At 52.0% G+C, this 20962-nt stretch overlaps 2 protein-coding genes across 3 annotated transcripts in view; one reads left to right on the top strand and one right to left on the bottom strand.

The window, feature by feature from the left end:
• The window catches only part of C1QL2 (complement C1q like 2), a 68278-nt gene extending 65999 nt beyond the window's left edge, over window positions 1-2279 (bottom strand). Inside the window, exon 1 of one of the 2 annotated variants that reach the window (XM_069732561.1) lies at window positions 1639-2279. In XM_069732561.1, coding sequence (XP_069588662.1) covers window positions 1639-2205 — 567 coding nt within the window. In that variant the 5' untranslated portion in view covers window positions 2206-2279. The remainder of the gene's footprint in view (window positions 1-1638) is intronic. The other variant, XM_069732562.1, reaches the window with a different exon arrangement.
• STEAP3 (STEAP3 metalloreductase) overlaps window positions 1-20962 on the top strand; it is a 197349-nt gene that overhangs the window by 38989 nt on the left and 137398 nt on the right. The gene's annotated exons all lie outside the window — the stretch shown is intronic.

Genomic DNA, 20962 nt, shown 5'->3' on the forward strand with positions numbered 1-20962 from the left:
AGCTCCTCTCCCCTAGCTTCGCTCTCCACCTCCTCTCCCGCTCTCCCGCTCCTCTCCCGCTCCTCTCCCGCTCCTCTCCCGCTCCTCTCCCGCTCCTCTCCCGCTCCTCTCCCCTAGCTTCGCTCCCCAGCTCCTCTCCAGCTCCTCTCCCGCTCTCCCGCTCCTCTCCCGCTCTCCAGCTCCTCTCCCGCTCCTCTCCAGCTCCTCTCCCGCTCCTCCCCACCTCCTCTCCCGCTCTCCAGCTCCTCTCCCGCTCCTCTCCAGCTCCTCTCCCGCTCTCCAGCTCCTCTCCAGCTCCTCTCCAGCTCCTCTCCCGCTCCTCTCCAGCTCCTCTCCTGCTCCTCTCCCGCTCTCCAGCTCCTCTCCCGCTCTCCAGCTCCTCCCCCGCTCCCCAGCTCCTCTCCCGCTCCTCTCCAGCTCCTCTCCCGCTCCCCAGCTCCTCTCCAGCTCCTCTCCCGCTCCCCAGCTCCTCCCCAGCTCCTCTCCAGCTCCTCTCCCGCTCTCCAGCCGCTCTCCAGCTCCTCTCCAGCTCCTCTCCCGCTCTCCAGCTCCTCTCCCCTAGCTTCGCTCTCCAGCTCCTCTCCACCTCCTCTCCCGCTCTCCAGCTCCTCTCCCGCTCCTCTCCAGCTCCTCTCCACCTCCTCTCCCGCTCCTCTCCACCTCCTCTCCCGCTCCTCTCCACCTCCTCTCCCGCTCCTCTCCCGCTCCCCAGCTCCTCTCCCGCTCCCCAGCTCCTCTCCCGCTCCCCAGCTCCTCTCCCGCTCCCCAGCTCCTCTCCCGCTCCCCAGCTCCTCTCCCGCTCCCCAGCTCCTCTCCCGCTCTCCAGCTCCTCACCTGCTCCCCAGCTCCTCTCCCGCTCCTCTCCCGCTCCTCCCCAGCTCCTCTCCCCTAGCTTCGCTCTCCACCTCCTCTCCCGCTCTCCCGCTCCTCTCCCGCTCCTCTCCCCCAGCTTCGCTCTCCAGCTCCTCTCCAGCTCCTCTCCCGCTCCTCTCCCCCAGCTTCGCTCCCCAGCTCCTCTCCCGCTCCCCAGCTCCTCTCCACCTCCTCTCCCGCTCCTCTCCCGCTCTCCAGCTCCTCTCCCGCTCTCCAGCTCCTCTCCAGCAGCTTCGCTCCCCAGCTCCTCTCCCGCTCCTCTCCCGCTCTCCCGCTCCTCTCCCCCAGCTTCGCTCCCCAGCTCCTCTCCAGCTCCTCTCCCGCTCTCCCGCTCCTCTCCCCCAGCTTCGCTCCCCAGCTCCTCTCCAGCTCCTCTCCCGCTCTCCAGCTCCTCTCCCGCTCCTCTCCAGCTCCTCTCCACCTCCTCTCCCCCAGCTCCTCTCCAGCTCCTCTCCCGCTCTCCAGCTCCTCTCCAGCAGCTTCGCTCTCCAGCTCCTCTCCACCTCCTCTCCCGCTCTCCCGCTCCTCTCCACCTCCTCTCCCGCTCCTCTCCACCTCCTCTCCCGCTCCTCTCCACCTCCTCTCCCGCTCCTCTCCCCCAGCTCCTCTCCCGCTCCTCTCCAGCTCCTCTCCACCTCCTCTCCCCCAGCTTCGCTCTCCAGCTCCTCTCCACCTCCTCTCCCGCTCTCCCGCTCCTCTCCCCTAGCTTCGCTCCCCAGCTCCTCTCCCGCTCCTCTCCCCCAGCTTCGCTCCCCCGCTCCTCACCTGCTCCCGCAGGTTCCTCACCTGGCCGTTCTTGCACAGGTCTGCCCACATGCTGGTTCCGTCTCCCCCTCTCATCAGGATGTGGTAGGTGAAGTAGTAGATGCCCGGGACCTCGCAGGTGAATTTCCCGGTGCTGGGGTCATAGTGGTTCCCGACATTGGTCACGACATCGTCAAACTTGAGCAGCTCATATCCCTCGTGAGGACTCTTCAGCCCGACATAGAAGGCGATGCGGGGTCCCGGGACAATCGGAGACTCCGCAGCCCCAGAGCCCCCAACTCTGCCCGGCTCACCCCGCTCTCCCGGGGAACCACGCAGTCCTGGGGGTCCCGGCTCTCCCGGGGGGCCGCGCGGTCCCGGCTTCCCTGTCCTGCCTGGCTCCCCCTGGGGTCCCTGGATGAACGGTGGAGGGGCCCCGCTGAGGTCCTGCAGAGCTTCTCCCGGGGAGCTGGGGGGATGCCCGGCGTATGGGTCACAGATCATCCGGCAGGTGCCCAGCATCTCGTAGTGTCCGGCGGCGGGGGGCAGCGCCAGCAGCGGGACGATGGTCACCAGGAGCAGCAGCATGACCACCGCAAGGGCAGCAGCACCCGCCGGCGGAGGACGGAGAAGACAGCGGCGAGCCGGCACCGGGGACTGAGGAGGAGGAGGAGACTGAAGATCAGCAGCGGCGCAGCCCCATACAGCTCACCGGGGAGGGACCGGGACTACAGGGGGCAGAGGATAAGCGCTGAGGAGCAAGGACCTGGGGGCAGGAGATAAGCGCTGAGGAGCAAGGACCTGGGGGCAGGAGATAAGCGCTGAGGAGCAAGGACCTGGGGGCAGAGGATAAGCGCTGAGGAGCAAGGACCTGGGGGCAGGAGATAAGCGCTGAGGAGCAAGGACCTGGGGGCAGGAGATAAGCGCTGAGGAGCAAGGACCTGGGGGCAGAGGATAAGCGCTGAGGAGCAAGGACCTGGGGGCAGAGGATAAGCGCTGAGGAGCAAGGACCTGGGGGCAGAGGATAAGCGCTGAGGACCAAGGACCTGGGGGCAGAGGATAAGCGCTGAGGAGCAAGGACCTGGGGGCAGGAGATAAGCGCTGAGGAGCAAGGACCTGGGGGCAGGAGATAAGCGCTGAGGACCAAGGACCTGGGGGCAGGAGATAAGCGCTGAGGACCAGGGACCTGGGGGCAGGAGATAAGCGCTGAGGACCAAGGACCTGGGGGCAGGAGATAAGCGCTGAGGACCAGGGACCTGGGGGCAGAGGATAAGCGCTGAGGAGCAAGGACCTGGGGGCAGAGGATAGAAGCGCTGAGGAGCAAGGACCTGGGGGCAGGAGATAAGCGCTGAGGACCAAGGACCTGGGGGCAGGAGATAAGCGCTGAGGACCAGGGACCTGGGGGCAGAGGATAAGCGCTGAGGAGCAAGGACCTGGGGGCAGAGGATAGAAGCGCTGAGGAGCAAGGACCTGGGGGCAGGAGATAAGCGCTGAGGACCAAGGACCTGGGGGCAGGAGATAAGCGCTGAGGACCAGGGACCTGGGGGCAGAGGATAAGCGCTGAGGAGCAAGGACCTGGGGGCAGAGGATAAGCGCTGAGGAGCAAGGACCTGGGGGCAGAGGATAGAAGCGCTGAAGACCAGGGACCTGGGGGCAGGAGATAAGCGCTGAGGAGCAAGGACCTGGGGGCAGAGGATAAGCGCTGAGGAGCAAGGACCTGGGGGCAGAGGATAAGCGCTGAGGAGCAAGGACCTGGGGGCAGAGGATAGAAGCGCTGAGGACCAGGGACCTGGGGGCAGGAGATAAGCGCTGAGGAGCAAGGACCTGGGGGCAGGAGATAAGCGCTGAGGACCAAGGACCTGGGGGCAGAGGATAAGCGCTGAGGAGCAAGGACCTGGGGGCAGGAGATAAGCGCTGAGGAGCAAGGACCTGGGGGCAGAGGATAGAAGCGCTGAGGACCAGGGACCTGGGGGCAGGAGATAAGCGCTGAGGAGCAAGGACCTGGGGGCAGAGGATAAGCGCTGAGGAGCAAGGACCTGGGGGCAGAGGATAAGCGCTGAGGAGCAAGGACCTGGGGGCAGAGGATAGAAGCGCTGAGGAGCAAGGACCTGGGGGCAGGAGATAAGCGCTGAGGAGCAAGGACCTGGGGGCAGAGGATAGAAGCGCTGAGGACCAGGGACCTGGGGGCAGGAGATAAGCGCTGAGGACCGAGGACCTGGGGGCAGGAGATAAGCGCTGAGGACCTGGGGGCAGGAGATAAGCGCTGAGGACCAAGGACCTGGGGGCAGAGGATAAGCGCTGAGGACCAAGGACCTGGGGGCAGAGGATAGAAGCGCTGAGGACCAAGGACCTGGGGGCAGGAGATAAGCGCTGAGGACCAGGGACCTGGGGGCAGGAGATAAGCGCTGAGGACCAAGGACCTGGGGGCAGAGGATAAGCGCTGAGGAGCAAGGACCTGGGGGCAGAGGATAAGCGCTGAGGACCAAGGACCTGGGGGCAGAGGATAAGCGCTGAGGAGCAAGGACCTGGGGGCAGAGGATAAGCGCTGAGGAGCAAGGACCTGGGGGCAGAGGATAAGCGCTGAGGAGCAAGGACCTGGGGGCAGAGGATAAGCGCTGAGGAGCAAGGACCTGGGGGCAGAGGATAAGCGCTGAGGAGCAAGGACCTGGGGGCAGAGGATAAGCGCTGAGGAGCAAGGACCTGGGGGCAGAGGATAAGCGCTGAGGACCAGGGACCTGGGGGCAAAGGATAAGCGCTGAGGACCAGGGACCTGGGGGCAGAGGATAAGCGCTGAGGACCAGGGACCTGGGGGCAAAGGATAAGCGCTGAGGACCAGGGACCTGGGGGCAAAGGATAAGCGCTGAGGACCAGGGACCTGGGGGCAGAGGATAAGCGCTGAGGACCAAGGACCTGGGGGCAAAGGATAAGCGCTGAGGACCAGGGTTCTGGAAGGAGGACAGGAGAGGAGTACTGAGAACCAGAGACCTACAGTAAGGGACAGAGGATAAGAATGGAGACCAGGGACCTGGGGGCAGAGAATAGAACTGTGGACCAGGGACCTGGGGGCCGAAGATAAGCGCTGAGCACCAGGGTTCTGGAAGGGGGACAGAGGATGAGTACTGAGAACCAGGGACCTGAGGGATAAAAGCTAAGAATGGAGACAAGGGATTTGGGGGGATGAGCAATGGGGACTAGAAAAATATAACACGGTACCAAGATATATATCTTTCCTGTATCACAATGGGGACTAGTCACATGTGGGCACCAGAGGATGAGCACTGGGTATCAGGTAATTGGGAGGTGGGGAGCAGAGGAAGAGCAATGGAGACCAGGGACTTTAGGGAGGGCTGAGGATAAGCACTATGGACCAGGTACCTAGGCAGCAGGGAATGAGAATGTGGGGGTTAGGGACTTGGGAGGAAGAAGATGAGAACTAGAAACCAGGAACATCGGGGGTGGCAGAGGATGAGAAATGGTGAACTGTGACTTGGGGGCAGAGGATGAGCTCTGGGGAAGAGGGACCTGGGGGGTGGGGAAGGGGATAAGCACTAGGGACCTGGGGGACAGGGGATGAATTCTTGGGACCACTGACTTTGGAGGCAGGGGATGAGCATTGGGGACTAGGAATCTGGGGGCAGAGGATGAGAACTGGGGACCAGGGACTTGGGGGCAGAGGATAAGCGCTGAGGAGCAAGGACCTGGGGGCAGAGGATAAGCGCTGAGGAGCAAGGACCTGGGGGCAGAGGATAAGCACTGAGGACCAAGGACCTGGGGGCAGGAGATAAGCGCTGAGGAGCAAGGACCTGGGGGCAGGAGATAAGCGCTGAGGAGCAAGGACCTGGGGGCAGAGGATAGAAGCGCTGAGGAGCAAGGACCTGGGGGCAGAGGATAAGCGCTGAGGAGCAAGGACCTGGGGGCAGAGGATAAGCGCTGAGGAGCAAGGACCTGGGGGCAGAGGATAGAAGCGCTGAGGAGCAAGGACCTGGGGGCAGGAGATAAGCGCTGAGGAGCAAGGACCTGGGGGCAGGAGATAAGCGCTGAGGAGCAAGGACCTGGGGGCAGAGGATAAGCGCTGAGGAGCAAGGACCTGGGGGCAGGAGATAAGCGCTGAGGAGCAAGGACCTGGGGGCAGAGGATAAGCGCTGAGGAGCAAGGACCTGGGGGCAGAGGATAAGCGCTGAGGAGCAAGGACCTGGGGGCAGAGGATAAGCGCTGAGGAGCAAGGACCTGGGGGCAGAGGATAAGCGCTGAGGACCAAGGACCTGGGGGCAGGAGATAAGCGCTGAGGAGCAAGGACCTGGGGGCAGAGGATAAGCGCTGAGGAGCAAGGACCTGGGGGCAGAGGATAAGCGCTGAGGACCAGGGACCTGGGGGCAAAGGATAAGCGCTGAGGACCAGGGACCTGGGGGCAAAGGATAAGCGCTGAGGACCAGGGTTCTGGAAGGAGGACAGGAGAGGAGTACTGAGAACCAGAGACCTACAGTAAGGGACAGAGGATAAGAATGGAGACCAGGGACCTGGGGGCAGAGAATAGAACTGTGGACCAGGGACCTGGGGGCCGAAGATAAGCGCTGAGCACCAGGGTTCTGGAAGGGGGACAGAGGATGAGTACTGAGAACCAGGGACCTGAGGGATAAAAGCTAAGAATGGAGACAAGGGATTTGGGGGGATGAGCAATGGGGACTAGAAAAATATAACACGGTACCAAGATATATATCTTTCCTGTATCACAATGGGGACTAGTCACATGTGGGCACCAGAGGATGAGCACTGGGTATCAGGTAATTGGGAGGTGGGGAGCAGAGGAAGAGCAATGGAGACCAGGGACTTTAGGGAGGGCTGAGGATAAGCACTATGGACCAGGTACCTTGGCAGCAGGGAATGAGAATGTGGGGGTTAGGGACTTGGGAGGAAGAAGATGAGAACTAGGGACCAGGAACATCGGGGGTGGCAGAGGATGAGAAATGGTGAACTGTGACTTGGGGGCAGAGGATGAGCTCTGGGGAAGAGGGACCTGGGGGGTGGGGAAGGGGATAAGCACTAGGGACCTGGGGGACAGGGGATGAATTCTTGGGACCACTGACTTTGGAGGCAGGGGATGAGCATTGGGGACTAGGAATCTGGGGGCAGAGGATGAGAACTGGGGACCAGGGACTTGGGGGCAAAGGATATGCGCTAGGGACAAGGGAGGGGCAGAGGATGACAAATTGGGACTGGGGACCTGGGTGGCAGAGGACGAGCAATGAGGACCAGTGGGGCAGAGGATGAGCAATGGTGACCAGGGACTTGGGGACCAGAGGATGATCACTGGGTACTAGGGTCTTGAGAGGCAGAGGAGCAATGGGACCTGTGATCTGGGGGGCAGCAGAGGATGGGCAAAGGATGAGCAATGGGGATCAGGGATTTGGTTGGGCAGAGGATGATTAAAGGAGCCAGAGAGTGAGCACTGGGGAATACGCACCAGGGAGGCAGAGGATGAGAACTGGAGATCAGGGACCTTGGGGAGCAGCATAGGAGAAATGGGGATCTGGGTGGCAGAGAATGAGAACTGTGGACATGGGGGGCAGAGGATAAGCACTGGGGACAAGGGACCTAGGGGGCAGAGGTTGGGTACTGGGTACCAGGAACCTGGGGTCAGAGGATGAGCACTTGGTACCAGGAATATGGGGGGCAGAGGATGAGCAATGGGGACTAGTGACTTGGGGGCAAAGGATAAGAACTGGAGACCAGGGGATGAGCATATGTGACCAGTGATTTAGGTGGCAGGGGAAGAGCATTAGGAACCTGGGACAGAGGATGAGAACTGGAGACCAGGGACCTGGGGGGCAGAAGATAAGTGCTAGGGATCAGGGACTGAGAGGGTTAGAGGATGAGCACTGGCGACCAGGGAAATGGGGGGGGGGGGGTGTCAAAATATGAGGACTGGGGACCTCAGCGGAAGAGGATGAGCAATGGGGAAAGGGCATTAAGGGAAAAGAGGATGAGCACTGGGCACCATGCACCTGGGGGACAGAGGATGAGTTTATTGGGACCTGGGTGGCAAAAGATGAGCAATGGTGACTTGGGACCTCAGGGCCAGAGGATGATCTCTGGGGACCAGAAATCTAGGGGGAAGATGATGAGCACTGAGGGCCAGGGAACTGGGAAGCAGAGAATGAGCGCTGGAGGCCAGGAACATGGAGGGCAGAGGACGAGAACTGGAGACCAGGGACCTTGGGGACAGAAGATGAGTGCTAGGGATCTGGGGTTAGAGGGAGAGCCCTGAGGACCAGTTACCTGGGGGGCAGAGGATAAGAATGAAGACCAAGGATTTGAGGGGCAGAGGATGATCATCGGAGACCAGGGAACTGCGGGTCAGAAGATCAGAAATGGGGACCAAGACATGGAAGGGGGCTGAGGATGAGTAATGGGGAGCAGGGACTGGATGAGACCTGGAGACTGGGGCAGAGGATGAGCACTCTGGACATTGGATCTGGGGGCAGAGGGTCAACGCTTATACATTGTATAATTGTACACTGCACATGATTATAAAGTGCTGGGAGCAGAACTGTGTGATTATAATGTGTCGGGAGCTGAGCTGTGTCTGTTTGTGCCTGTCAGCGTGTTTGTGCCTGTCAGCGTGTTTGTGCCTGTCTGCGTGTTTGTGCCTGTCTGCGTGTTTGTGCCTGTCTGCGTGTTTGTGCCTTTGTATTTGGAATTATATGTATCTTTGTAAGACGTGTATTCTGGAGTGTAAAAATATTTGTTTGGGCACATTTACTAAATCTATAAGGGCTCTTTCACGTGTTGGGGAATTCCATTTGTCTGTCCATGTTTAGGAACAGACATGTGAAATTTTCTAACCTTGTCATAACTGTCACCTTAGGGATATGATTGTATGGAGCGTGTTCAGGAGCTGAGCCTGCTGCATATCAGGCAGATGTTGGATGTAATACACACCCGGCATCTGCCTGTAATAGCAGTGATCAGAGCTCACCTTGATTGCTGCTGTTTTAGGTATTTAAATGCCCTTGTCAATCACTGACAGCGGCATTTAGATGGCCGGTACCTGCACCCATCAGCCTCCTGTGACGCAGGTTGCTGATGGGTGTCACGTGCTGCTGCCATCGTAGTCGTCAGTGATGCCCAGCGTGAGGTTGGGCTCCCTGGACGATGTCACAATCCGTGTCGGGACGTTATTCCAGCACGCTCACTTTGTAGTTAGCGGTGACTGTAATTTCTTCCTCCTTGCACCGACCCTATCACAGGAAGCGACTGGCGGAAGGGAGAATAAAGCGTAAATTTCCCCCTGCAGCCAACACTTAACCATTATGCCGGCTAACCAGGCTTTAAACCCCATTTACCTGCAGATTAACCCTATATCTGCAGATAAATAATGTTTCTGAAGATGACAAGTTACCCTTAAATGGACTCTGTCAGTGCAGAATGAGTGTTCAAACTAAGTCCTACCACTCTGTGCTTCACGGCGGGGCCAATCATGTACATTCTCCACCCCCTCTAATGTGATTGACAGCTCTGCCTCCATAGAGTCAGAGAAGGATGGAAATGGATGGGAAACAAGCAGGTGGGAAGGTGCATATAAATAATTGGCCGCCATGATGATCTGAGCGGCTGTGCTTGGTATCAATAGTCATTCTGTGCTGACAGAGAGCCTTTAAAGAGGGGTCCGATACACCTGAAGGATTTCACTCTGACTCCAAACATTGTATATAATGCACCCAGCATTATATCTGAGAATCTATCCGTATAATGTCGGCACGATCCTCCTCCAGAGCGGCTCCACTGTGGGATACAAGCAGCGGGCATCCCGCAGTGGACTCACTAGTGTGAAATTACCATAGGTGTTATCCAGGGAATCTGTCGCTGGTTTCATGGTGTCCTAACTAAGGGAAACAAACTAGTGACAGATCCCCATAGCAGAATGCCGGGCCACTCAGTTGTACCGCAATCTTGTATTGGGAGCTCCCGCACAAAATGATGAGTCCTGATTATTCAGGAATTCCTGACTCTCTGCCCTCCGCTGCTAATTCAGTTTAAAAAGAAAAAATCCTGTAAATCAGAGGCCGAGTGTAGAGAAATCCGGGAGCTCAGGAACATCCAGACTCATCATTCACTGCTGACAGAAACTTATTTTCCTAATGAGGTATATTGCAAATATGATTAATATCCCTGTCCGTATATTATCTAAAAAAATGTTTATGGAAGCTGTAGAGTGGGCCCTAGGCACCCCAGTCCGACCCTGATGGAGCATCATGTGGGGCCATTGTACAGTATGGCGCATCATGTGTGGCCATTATACAGTATGGAGCATCATGTGTGGCCATAATACAGTATGGAGCATTGTGGGGCCATTATACAGTATGGAGCATCATGTGTGGCCATTATACAGTATGGAGCATTGTGGGGCCATTATACAGTAAGGATCATCATGTATGGCCATTGTACAGTATGGAGCATCATGTGTGGCCATTATACAGTATGGAGCATTGTGGGGCCATTATACAGTAAGGATCATCATGTATGGCCATTGTACAGTATGGAGCATCATGTGTGGCCATTATACAGTATGGAGCATTGTGGGGCCATTATACAGTAAGGATCATCATGTATGGCCATTGTACAGTATGGAGCATCATGTGTGGCCATTATACAGTATGGAGCATTGTGGGGCCATTGTACAGTATGGATCATGTGTGGCCATTATACAGTATGGAGCATCATGTGGGGCCATTGTACAGTATGGAGCATCATGTGGGGCCATTGTACAGTATGGAGCATCATGTGGGGCCATTGTACAGTATGGAGCATCATGTGGGGCCATTGTACAGTATGGATCATGTGTGGCCATTGTACAGTATGGAGCATCATGTGGGGCCATTGTACAGTATGGAGCATCATGTGGGGCCATTGTACAGTATGGAGCATCATGTGTGGCCATTATACAGTATGGAGCATTGTGGGGCCATTGTACAGTATGGAGCATCATGTGTGGCCATTGTACAGTATGGAGCATGTGTGGTCATTATACAGTATGAAGCATCGTCTTCAGCCATTATACAGTTTGAAGCATCATGTGTGGCCATTATACAGTATGGAGCATTGTGGGGCCATTGTACAGTATGGAGCATCATGTGTGGCCATTATACAGTATGGAGCATTGTGGGGCCATTGTACAGTATTGAGCATCATGTGTGGCCATATTTTTTTTTTTTTTTATAATTATTCTTTATGAAACAGTGTGATCAGCAGTGCTAAATGGGTGTGGTTGGGATGTGGATATGGGTGTGACTAGTTGTGAAATGGGTGTGGTCAGAGGCGTGGCATAAAATTTGCAAACTTTCTCCCTCTTTCCCATCTTCAAAAGGTGGGAGGTATGGAAGAAGGGATAGCGTTAGGGAGGGAAGATTAACCCCCAAACCACTTGTGCTGTAGCGATTTCCACTGTCCCACACCACCTTTTCTTTGCAGGGACAGTGGAGTTTATATTTTTGTGCATCAGCGCTGTAGCTTATTAGGCTCCTTATAAGGCTCCCTGATAGCTGCATTGCTGTTTGTACACCGCTGTGCAAACCAACTGCTTTTTTTAAAGCAAAAATCCTGTTGCTCCTTTCTGCACAGTTCTCTTGTTTATTTGTCCACACTTTTGTGTGCAGCAGTCCTTTTTATTGCTGCCATACTTGTCCTGAGATCATTGTAGGGAGATTGAAATTGTACTACAGTCCTTGTATTTTTTGATATATCTGCCAACCACTTTCTGCCGCTTACATTGTGTTGTTTTATGCACAGGGCCTGAGGTTTGCTTCAGTCTCCCCAAAAAAAGGGAGATTCAAATTCTCACAAAGTGGATATACTTCTGTCCTGTTAGTTTGTCGTATATCAGCCAGCCACTTACATTGTGTTGTTTTTTGCACAGGGCCTGATTTTTTTTTTGTTCAGTCTCCCAAAAAAAAGGGAGATTTGTTTTACAGTACCATATAACGGTTGTTATTTTGGTTAGATTTTCCAAAAAATGAGGAAGTCTGGTGGAAGAGGCCGTGGGCGGTGGGTGCGAGCTGGAACTGGTGGTGGTGCATCTGGTGGTAGTGGCAAAAGCACAGTAGCACCTAAGGCTGGAGGTGTAGAGGCAGCGTCATCGTCTGGCTACACAAGGCCTCGAAGGCTCCCTTATCTGGGAGTAGGAAAACCGCTTTTAAAGCCGGAGCAGCAGGAAAAAGTTTTGGCTTTCATTGCTGACTCGGCCTCTAGCTCTTTCGCCTCTTCAGAAAGTTCGAAATATAAAAGCAGCGAGTCATCAGTGGCTGCTCCCGAACAGGAACAAGTCGCTTCCTTGTGTCCTTCACCAAACCAAAAGTGAAGGCTGCGTCAGGCGACACTACAGGTTACTCCATGGAGCTCTTTACACATACCGTGCCTGGGTTAGAATGGGAAATTGTTAACTGCCCATTACAAGATGAATCAAACATGGAGTGCACAGATGCACAGCCACAGCCAGATTATTATGCTGTTCCATTGACTCAGATCACTACATTGCCCTCGCAGTGTACTGAGCCAGAATCTGACCCTGATGAGACTATGGTGCCCCGTCCCGAACGCTATAGCACCTTACACGGTGACACAGAGGACGGTGCACATGACATTGAAGAGGAGGTGATAGATGACCCAGTTGTTGACCCAGATTGGCAGCCATTGGGGGAAGAGGGTGCTGCTGCCAGTAGCTCAGAAGCGGAGGAGGAGCCGCAGCAGCCATCTACATCGCAACAGCTGTCATCTGGCAGGCCCGTATCAGGCCAAAAACGTTTGTCAAAAACAAAAACACTTTTAGGACAGCGTGGCCATCCGGTGAAAGTAGCACAGCGCGCAATGCCTGAAAAGGTATTCCATAGTAGGAAGAGTGTGGTGTGGGAATTTTTTAACCAAGATCCGAATGATCAGCACAAAGTTATCTGTAAGAAATGCTCAAAGACCTTTAGCAGAGGGAAGAATGTCCAAAATTTAAATACAATGTGCATGCTTAGACATTTAACCAGCATGCACTTGCAAGCCTGGACTAACTACCAAACGTCCCGTACCGTTGGTGCACCTGCTCAGAATGAAGGTAGTCGGCAACGCTACATTGCTTCCCTCACTGTAAGCCCACCGGTTAGGACACCACCAGCAGCAAATGTGGAGATATCGTCGCACCAAAGCAGTCAGGGAATCGCAAGGTTATTGGTAGGAAATATTGTATGTAGGCCAACATCAAGAATACCATCACCAACCCTCTCTCAATCCGCCATGTCCACCACCACCCCCGCTAGTTCCACCATATGCAGCTCTCCAGTCCAGCTCACCCTACAAGAGACTCTCATTAGGAAAAGGAAGTACTCATCCTGTCATCCGTGTGCACAGGGTTTGAACGCCCACATTGCTGGACTAATCTCGTTAGAGATGATGCCCTACCGGTTGGTTGAAAGTGAAGCTTTCAAATCCCTGATAGCCTACGCAGTACCACGCTATGACCTACCCAGTCGACACTTCTTTGCGAGGAAAGCCATCCCAGCCCTCCACCAGCATGTCAAAGACCGCATTGTCCATGCACTGAGGCAATCAGTAGAAAGGTGCACCTGACAACAGATGCATGGACCAGTAGGCATGGCCAGGGACGTTACGTGTCCATCACAGCGCACTGTGTTAATGTGGTGGATGCAGGGTCCACAGGGGACAGCAATATTGAGACAGTTCTGCCTAGCCCACAGTCTAGGAAACAGTTGGCTGTAGGCGTTCGCCACCCCTCCTCCTCCTCCAGAAGCGAAAGCTCGTCCACAGACCGCAGTCGCACGACCCCTAGATCTGCAGCTGCCACTGTTTCACACCAGGTGTCCCATTATGGAACAGCTAGTGGGAAGCGTCAGCAGGCTGTGTTAGAAATGAAGTGTTTGGGCGACAACAGACACATCGCGGAAGTACTGGCCGAGTACTTGCAGCAACAAACTCAGTCATGGCTGGGCAGTGTACATCTTGAGGCAGGCAAGGTAGTCAGTGATAACGGAAGGAATTTTATGGCTGCCATAGCCCTTTCAGAACTTAAACTTAAACCAGCGATTTAAGCTTGAGGAGGATAATTTGCATATTCCAGGTGCCTTCTGGGAAAAGCGAAGAGTCTCCCTCAGCAAGAAGATCGTTGGGTACAGCCGGGACCAGCTGCTTGGAAAGCATCACCAATTTTTGCCTGTAGCACATTATTGCAAGAAAGCTTGGCTGAGTAGATTACACAAGAAGGAAAACACACAGCAAGTCAGCAGGATCTAGGAGCAACATGGCAGATGTGACAACCTAGTTAGACCGCACATGGAGTACTGTGTCCAGTTTTGGGCACCGCTGCTCAGGAAGGATATAATGGAACTAGAGAGAGTACAAAGGAGGGCAACAAAATTAATAAAGGGGATGGGAGAACTACAATACCCAGATAGATTAGCGAAATTAGGATTATTTAGTCTAGAAAAAAGACGACTGAGGGGCGATCTAATAACCATGTATAAGTATATAAGGGGACAATACAAATATCTCGCTGAGGATCTGTTTATACCAAGGAAGGTGACGGGCACAAGGGGGCATTCTTTGCGTCTGGAGGAGAGAAGGTTTTTCCACCAACATAGAAGAGGATTCTTTACTGTTAGGGCAGTGAGAATCTGGAATTGCTTGCCTGAGGAGGTGGTGATGGCGAACTCAGTCGAGGGGTTCAAGAGAGGCCTGGATGTCTTCCTGGAGCAGAACAATATTGTATCATACAATTATTAGGTTCTGTAGAAGGACATAGATCTGGGGATTTATTATGATGGAATATAGGCTGAACTGGATGGACAAATGTCTTTTTTCGGCCTTAATAACTATGTTACTATGGTGAGCTGCAGCATGTGCTACATGTTCACAGATCGACCAGAAGAAGAATCCAATTTCACCTGTCAGAAGTGTAGACTAGTGGCCCTTTTAGAAGAAAAGGTGCGGGGTCTGGAAGAAAGAATAGCAACTTTGAAACTCATCAAAGAGAATGAAGACTTTCTAGACAGAACAGAAGCATCTCTACTGGTCACAGAAGGTGCAAAAAGTGTCAGAGAACCTCCAAAAGCAGATGAGTGGAAGCATGTGACCAAAAGAAGCAAGAAGACCATGGAGAAATCACCAACCACACAACTGAAGAACCGATATCAAATCTTTGTAGAGGATGAAGATGGCACACCTAAGAATGAAGCAATACCAGCAAGCAAAAAAGAAAAGGGCACACAGCAACAAGTGACAGCAAAAAGTACAGCCAAGAAGCAACGAAGAGTGGTGGTGGTGGGAGACTCACTACTGAGAGGCACAGAAGCAGCCATCTGCAGACCGGACATAACTGCAAGAGAAGTATGCTGCCTTCCAGGTGCGATGATCAAGGATGTGACCGATAGGATACCAAAGCTCTTCAGCTCCAAGGACGTCCACCCATTTCTTCTGATACATGTTGGCACCAATGACACGGCAAGGAAGGACCTACCGACAATCTGCAAAGACTTTGAAGAGTTGGGGAAGAAAGTAAAGGAACTGGATGCACAGGTAGTTTTTTCTTCTATCCTTCCAGTAGACGGGCATGGCACCAGGAGATGGAACAGGATCCTTGATGCAAACAACTGGCTAAGACGATGGTGCAGACAACAAGGATTTGGATTCCTGGACCACGGTGTGAATTACTGGTATGATGGACTCCTCGCCAGAGACGGACTACACCTCAACAAACCTGGGAAACACACATTCGCCAGAAGACTCGCTACACTCATCAGGAGGGCGTTAAACTAGAAGAAGAGGGGACGGGAAGAAAAACATTAGACTCGAACAAAGACGACCCAGGAAAACATACTCAGAAGGGAGGTAAGAACATTTCTAAAACAATCCACAGTGAGGAGATTGGAACAAAACAAAATCCTCTAAACTGCATGCTCGCAAACGCCAGAAGCCTGACAAACAAGATGGAAGAACTAGAAGCAGAAATATCTACAGGTAACTTTGACATAGTGGGAATAACCGAGACATGGTTAGATAAAAGCTATGACTGGGCAGTTAACTTACAGGGTTACAGTCTGTTTAGAAAGGATCGTAAAAATCGGAGAGGAGGAGGGGTTTGTCTCTATGTAAAGTCTTGTCTAAAGTCCACTTTAAGGGAGGATATTAGCGAAGGAAATGAGGATGTCGAGTCCATATGGGTCGAAATTCATGGAGGGAAAAATGGTAACAAAATTCTCATTGGGGTCTGTTACAAACCCCCAAATATAACAGAAACCATGGAAAGTCTACTTCTAAAGCAGATAGATGAAGCTGCAACCCACAATGAGGTCCTGGTTATGGGGGACTTTAACTACCCGGATATTAACTGGGAAACAGAAACCTGTGAAACCCATAAAGGCAACAGGTTTCTGCTAATAACCAAGAAAAATTATCTTTCACAATTGGTGCAGAATCCAACCAGAGGAGCAGCACTTTTACACCTAATACTATCTAATAGACCTGACAGAATAACAAATCTGCAGGTGGTCGGGCATCTAGGAAATAGCGACCACAATATTGTACAGTTTCACCTGTCTTTCACTAGGGGGACTTGTCAGGGAGTCACAAAAACACTGAACTTTAGGAAGGCAAAGTTTGACCAGCTTAGAGATGCCCTTAATCTGGTAGACTGGGACAATATCCTCAGAAATAAGAATACAGATAATAAATGGGAAATGTTTAAGAACATCCTAAATAGGCAGTGTAAGCGGTTTATACCTTGTGGGAATAAAAGGACTAGAAATAGGAAAAACCCAATGTGGCTAAACAAAGAAGTAAGACAGGCAATTAAGAGTAAAAAGAAAGCATTTGCACTACTAAAGCAGGATGGCACCATTGAAGCTCTAAAAAACTATAGGGAGAAAAATACTTTATCTAAAAAACTAATTAAAGCTGCCAAAAAGGAAACAGAGAAGCACATTGCTAAGGAGAGTAAAACTAATCCCAAACTGTTCTTCAACTATATCAATAGTAAAAGAATAAAAACTGAAAATGTAGGCCCCTTAAAAAATAGTGAGGAAAGAATGGTTGTAGATGACGAGGAAAAAGCTAACATATTAAACACCTTCTTCTCCACGGTATTCACGGTGGTAAATGAAATGCTAGGTGAAATCCCAAGAAACAATGAAAACCCTATATTAAGGGTCACCAATCTAACCCAAGAAGAGGTGCGAAACCGGCTAAATAAGATTAAAATAGATAAATCTCCGGGTCCAGATGGCATACACCCACGAGTACTAAGAGAACTAAGTAATGTAATAGATAAACCATTATTTCTTATTTTTAGGGACTCTATAGCGACAGGGTCTGTTCCGCAGGATTGGCGCATAGCAAATGTGGTGCCAATATTCAAAAAGGGCTCTAAAAGTGAACCTGGAAATTATAGGCCAGTAAGTCTAACCTCTATTGTTGGTAAAATATTTGAAGGGTTTCTGAGGGATGTTATTCTGGATTATCTCAATGAGAATAACTGTTTAACTCCATATCAGCATGGGTTTATGAGAAATCGCTCCTGTCAAACCAATCTAATCAGTTTTTATGAAGAGGTAAGCTATAGACTGGACCACGGTGAGTCATTGGACGTGGTATATCTCGATTTTTCCAAAGCGTTTGATACCGTGCCGCACAAGAGGTTGGTACACAAAATGAGAATGCTTGGTCTGGGGGAAAATGTGTGTAAATGGGTTAGTAACTGGCTTAGTGATAGAAAGCAGAGGGTGGTTATAAATGGTATAGTCTCTAACTGGGTCGCTGTGACCAGTGGGGTACCGCAGGGGTCGGTATTGGGACCTGTTCTCTTCAACATATTCATTAATGATCTGGTAGAAGGTTTACACAGTAAAATATCGATATTTGCAGATGATACAAAACTATGTAAAGCAGTTAATACAAGAGAAGATAGTATTCTGCTACAGATGGATCTGGATAAGTTGGAAACTTGGGCTGAAAGGTGGCAGATGAGGTTTAACAATGATAAATGTAAGGTTATACACATGGGAAGAGGGAATCAATATCACCATTACACACTGAATGGGAAACCACTGGGTAAATCTGACAGGGAGAAGGACTTGGGGATCCTAGTTAATGATAAACTTACCTGGAGCAGCCAGTGCCAGGCAGCAGCTGCCAAGGCAAACAGGATCATGGGGTGCATTAAAAGAGGTCTGGATACACATGATGAGAGCATTATACTGCCTCTGTACAAATCCCTAGTTAGACCGCACATGGAGTACTGTGTCCAGTTTTGGGCACCGGTGCTCAGGAAGGATATAATGGAACTAGAGAGAGTACAAAGGAGGGCAACAAAATTAATAAAGGGGATGGGAGAACTACAATACCCAGATAGATTAGCGAAATTAGGATTATTTAGTCTAGAAAAAAGACGACTGAGGGGCGATCTAATAACCATGTATAAGTATATAAGGGGACAATACAAATATCTCGCTGAGGATCTGTTTATACCAAGGAAGGTGACGGGCACAAGGGGGCATTCTTTGCGTCTGGAGGAGAGAAGGTTTTTCCACCAACATAGAAGAGGATTCTTTACTGTTAGGGCAGTGAGAATCTGGAATTGCTTGCCTGAGGAGGTGGTGATGGCGAACTCAGTCGAGGGGTTCAAGAGAGGCCTGGATGTCTTCCTGGAGCAGAACAATATTGTATCATACAATTATTAGGTTCTGTAGAAGGACGTAGATCTGGGGATTTATTATGATGGAATATAGGCTGAACTGGATGGACAAAAGTCTTTTTTCGGCCTTACTAACTATGTTACTATGTAAACACATACCTTGCCTGGCTCACACCTTGAACCTGGTGGTGCAGTGCTTCCTCAAAAATTATCCGGAGTTACCAGCTCTGCTCCTGAAGGTGCGCAGACTTTGCTCGCACATCTGCCCGTCGCACATACATTCCAGCCGTATGCTGAACCATCAGCGATCGCTGAATCTTCCCCAGCACCACCTAATCATCGACGTTGCAACAAGGTGGAACGCCACACTGCACATGCTTCAGAGGCTGTGCGAACAGAGGCGTGCTGTTATGTATTTGTGGGAGGATACACATACACGGGCAGGCAGTTGGATGGCAGACATGGAGTTGTCTGGTGTGCAGTGGTCGAAGCTCCAAGACCTGTGTCAAGTCCTTCAGTGTTTTGAGGAATGCACACGGCTGGTTAGTGAAGACGACGCCATCATAAGCATGAGCATCCCTCTAATGCGTCTGCTGATGCAAAGTTTGACGCACATTAAGGAGCTGGCGTCTGCAGCCGAGGAGGAGGGAAGCCTTGATGATAGTCAGCCATTATCTGCTCAGGGAACTCTCCTGGACGAGGTGGCGGACGAGGAGGATGATGGGGATGAGTATTTATGGGAGGATGCTTCTCAGGGGGCAATAGAAGCTGGTGGCGTTGCAAGGTCAGGTACAGGGTTCTTGCGGGACACAAGTGATGTTGATTTGCAAGAAAGTGCTCCTCAACCCAGCACAAGCAGTGAATTGACACCTGGAACATTGGCCCACATGGCTGATTATGCCTTGCCTATCCTAAAAAGGGACCCCCGCATTATCAAAATGATGACCAATGACGATTACTGGTTGGCCTGCCTCCTTGATCCTCGCTATAAAGGGAAATTGCAAAATATAATGCCACATGAGAACCTGGAACAAATATTGGCTACCAAACAAGCAACTCTTGTAGACCATTTGGTTTTGGCATTCCCAGCACACAGTGGCGGTGATGGTTCTGACATGAGCCGTAGGGGGCAACATGGCAGAGGTGTTGGAGGTGCAGAAATCAGAAGTGGCGTTGGACAGGGGTTTTATGACCAGGTTGTGGAGTGATTTCGCAATGACCGCAGACAGGAGAGGTACTGCAGCATCAATTTAAAGTGACAGGAGACAGCATTTGTCCAGTATGGTTACCAACTACTTTTCCTCCCTTATCGATGTTCTCCCTCACAGGTCATTCCCCTTTGATTACTGGGTATCTAAATTAGACACCTGGCCTGAATTGGCAGAATATGCATTACAGGAGCTTGCTTGCCCAGCTGCTAGTGTGCTATCAGAAAGAGTCTTCAGTGCTGCTGGTTCAATACTGACCGAAAAAAGGACTCGTCTGGCTACACAAAATGTTGATGATCTAACCTTCATTAAAATGAACCAATCATGGATTTCAAATTATTTTGCCCCACCTTCTCCTGCTGACACGTAGCTTGCCTGAAAAATGTCTTGCTTTTGGCCTCCTCTTACTGACTGCTCCAATTCCTCCATTTGCAGCTGCTGAATGTCCACCATAGGCCATTTTTATACCTCCCTAAATGGGCCGTGGTCACCACCTGGCGCAAGCACCCGTGCGAGTGCCGTTTGCCTGGACAGGTGGGTGCGCCCACTCTTGGGCGACGGCACTGGCACAGGGACCCTCATAGTACAATGAAGTGTCTCTGACGGTGGTGGTGCACAACCAACGTCAGACACACCGTCGTAATATGAGGCCCTGTGCCAGTACCGCCGCCCACGAGAGTGTTCCCCCCCCCCCCCCCAGCTCGAACAGCGCTCTACCACTTGCAAAACTTACCTCTCCCTGCTCCACCGCTGTGTAGTCTGTGCTGTTAAATCCTTCAATGGCACTGCCAATACAAATTTGTTGAAATGATAGATGATAGTAAAAATATACAGGGGCCCTGGCCTCCATTTAGACCAGTTAATACTTTGCGCCAACTACCACTGTCTGCTACTCAGCAGAGGAGCCCACCCCAGTACCTAGCTATGCCGCCTGTTTAGTCCTGTTACCAATTTTGAACTGCTTTTAGCCTTCTTTGTTATTTGGGCCTAACTGTGTCTGCGCCACAATAATAATAATAATAATAATAATAATAATAATAATATTATTATTATTTCTATAGCACCATTAATTCCATGGTCTGTACATGAGAAGGGGTTACATACAGGGTTATAGATATCGTTTACAGTAAACAAGTTTACAATGACAGACTGGTACAGAGGGGAGAGGACCCTGTCCTTGTGGACTTACATTCTATGGGATAGTGGGGAAGAGGCAGAGGGTAGGGGGCGAGGCGGCGGCTCTGGCGATGGCGAGGCGGCAGAATGGTTATTGCAGGCTGTAGGCTTTCTTGAAGAAATGGGTTTTCAGGTTCTGTCTGAAGGAGCCGAGGGTGGTGGATAGTCGGACGTGCTGAGGCATAGAATTCCAGAGGATGGGGGATATTGGGGAGAAATGTTGGAGGTGGTTGTGTGAGGAACGAATAAGTGTGGAGGAGAGAAGAGGTCTTGGGAGGAT

The sequence above is a fragment of the Ranitomeya imitator genome, chromosome 7 (genome assembly GCF_032444005.1).
Source record: "Ranitomeya imitator isolate aRanImi1 chromosome 7, aRanImi1.pri, whole genome shotgun sequence".
Classification (NCBI taxonomy): domain Eukaryota; kingdom Metazoa; phylum Chordata; class Amphibia; order Anura; family Dendrobatidae; genus Ranitomeya; species Ranitomeya imitator.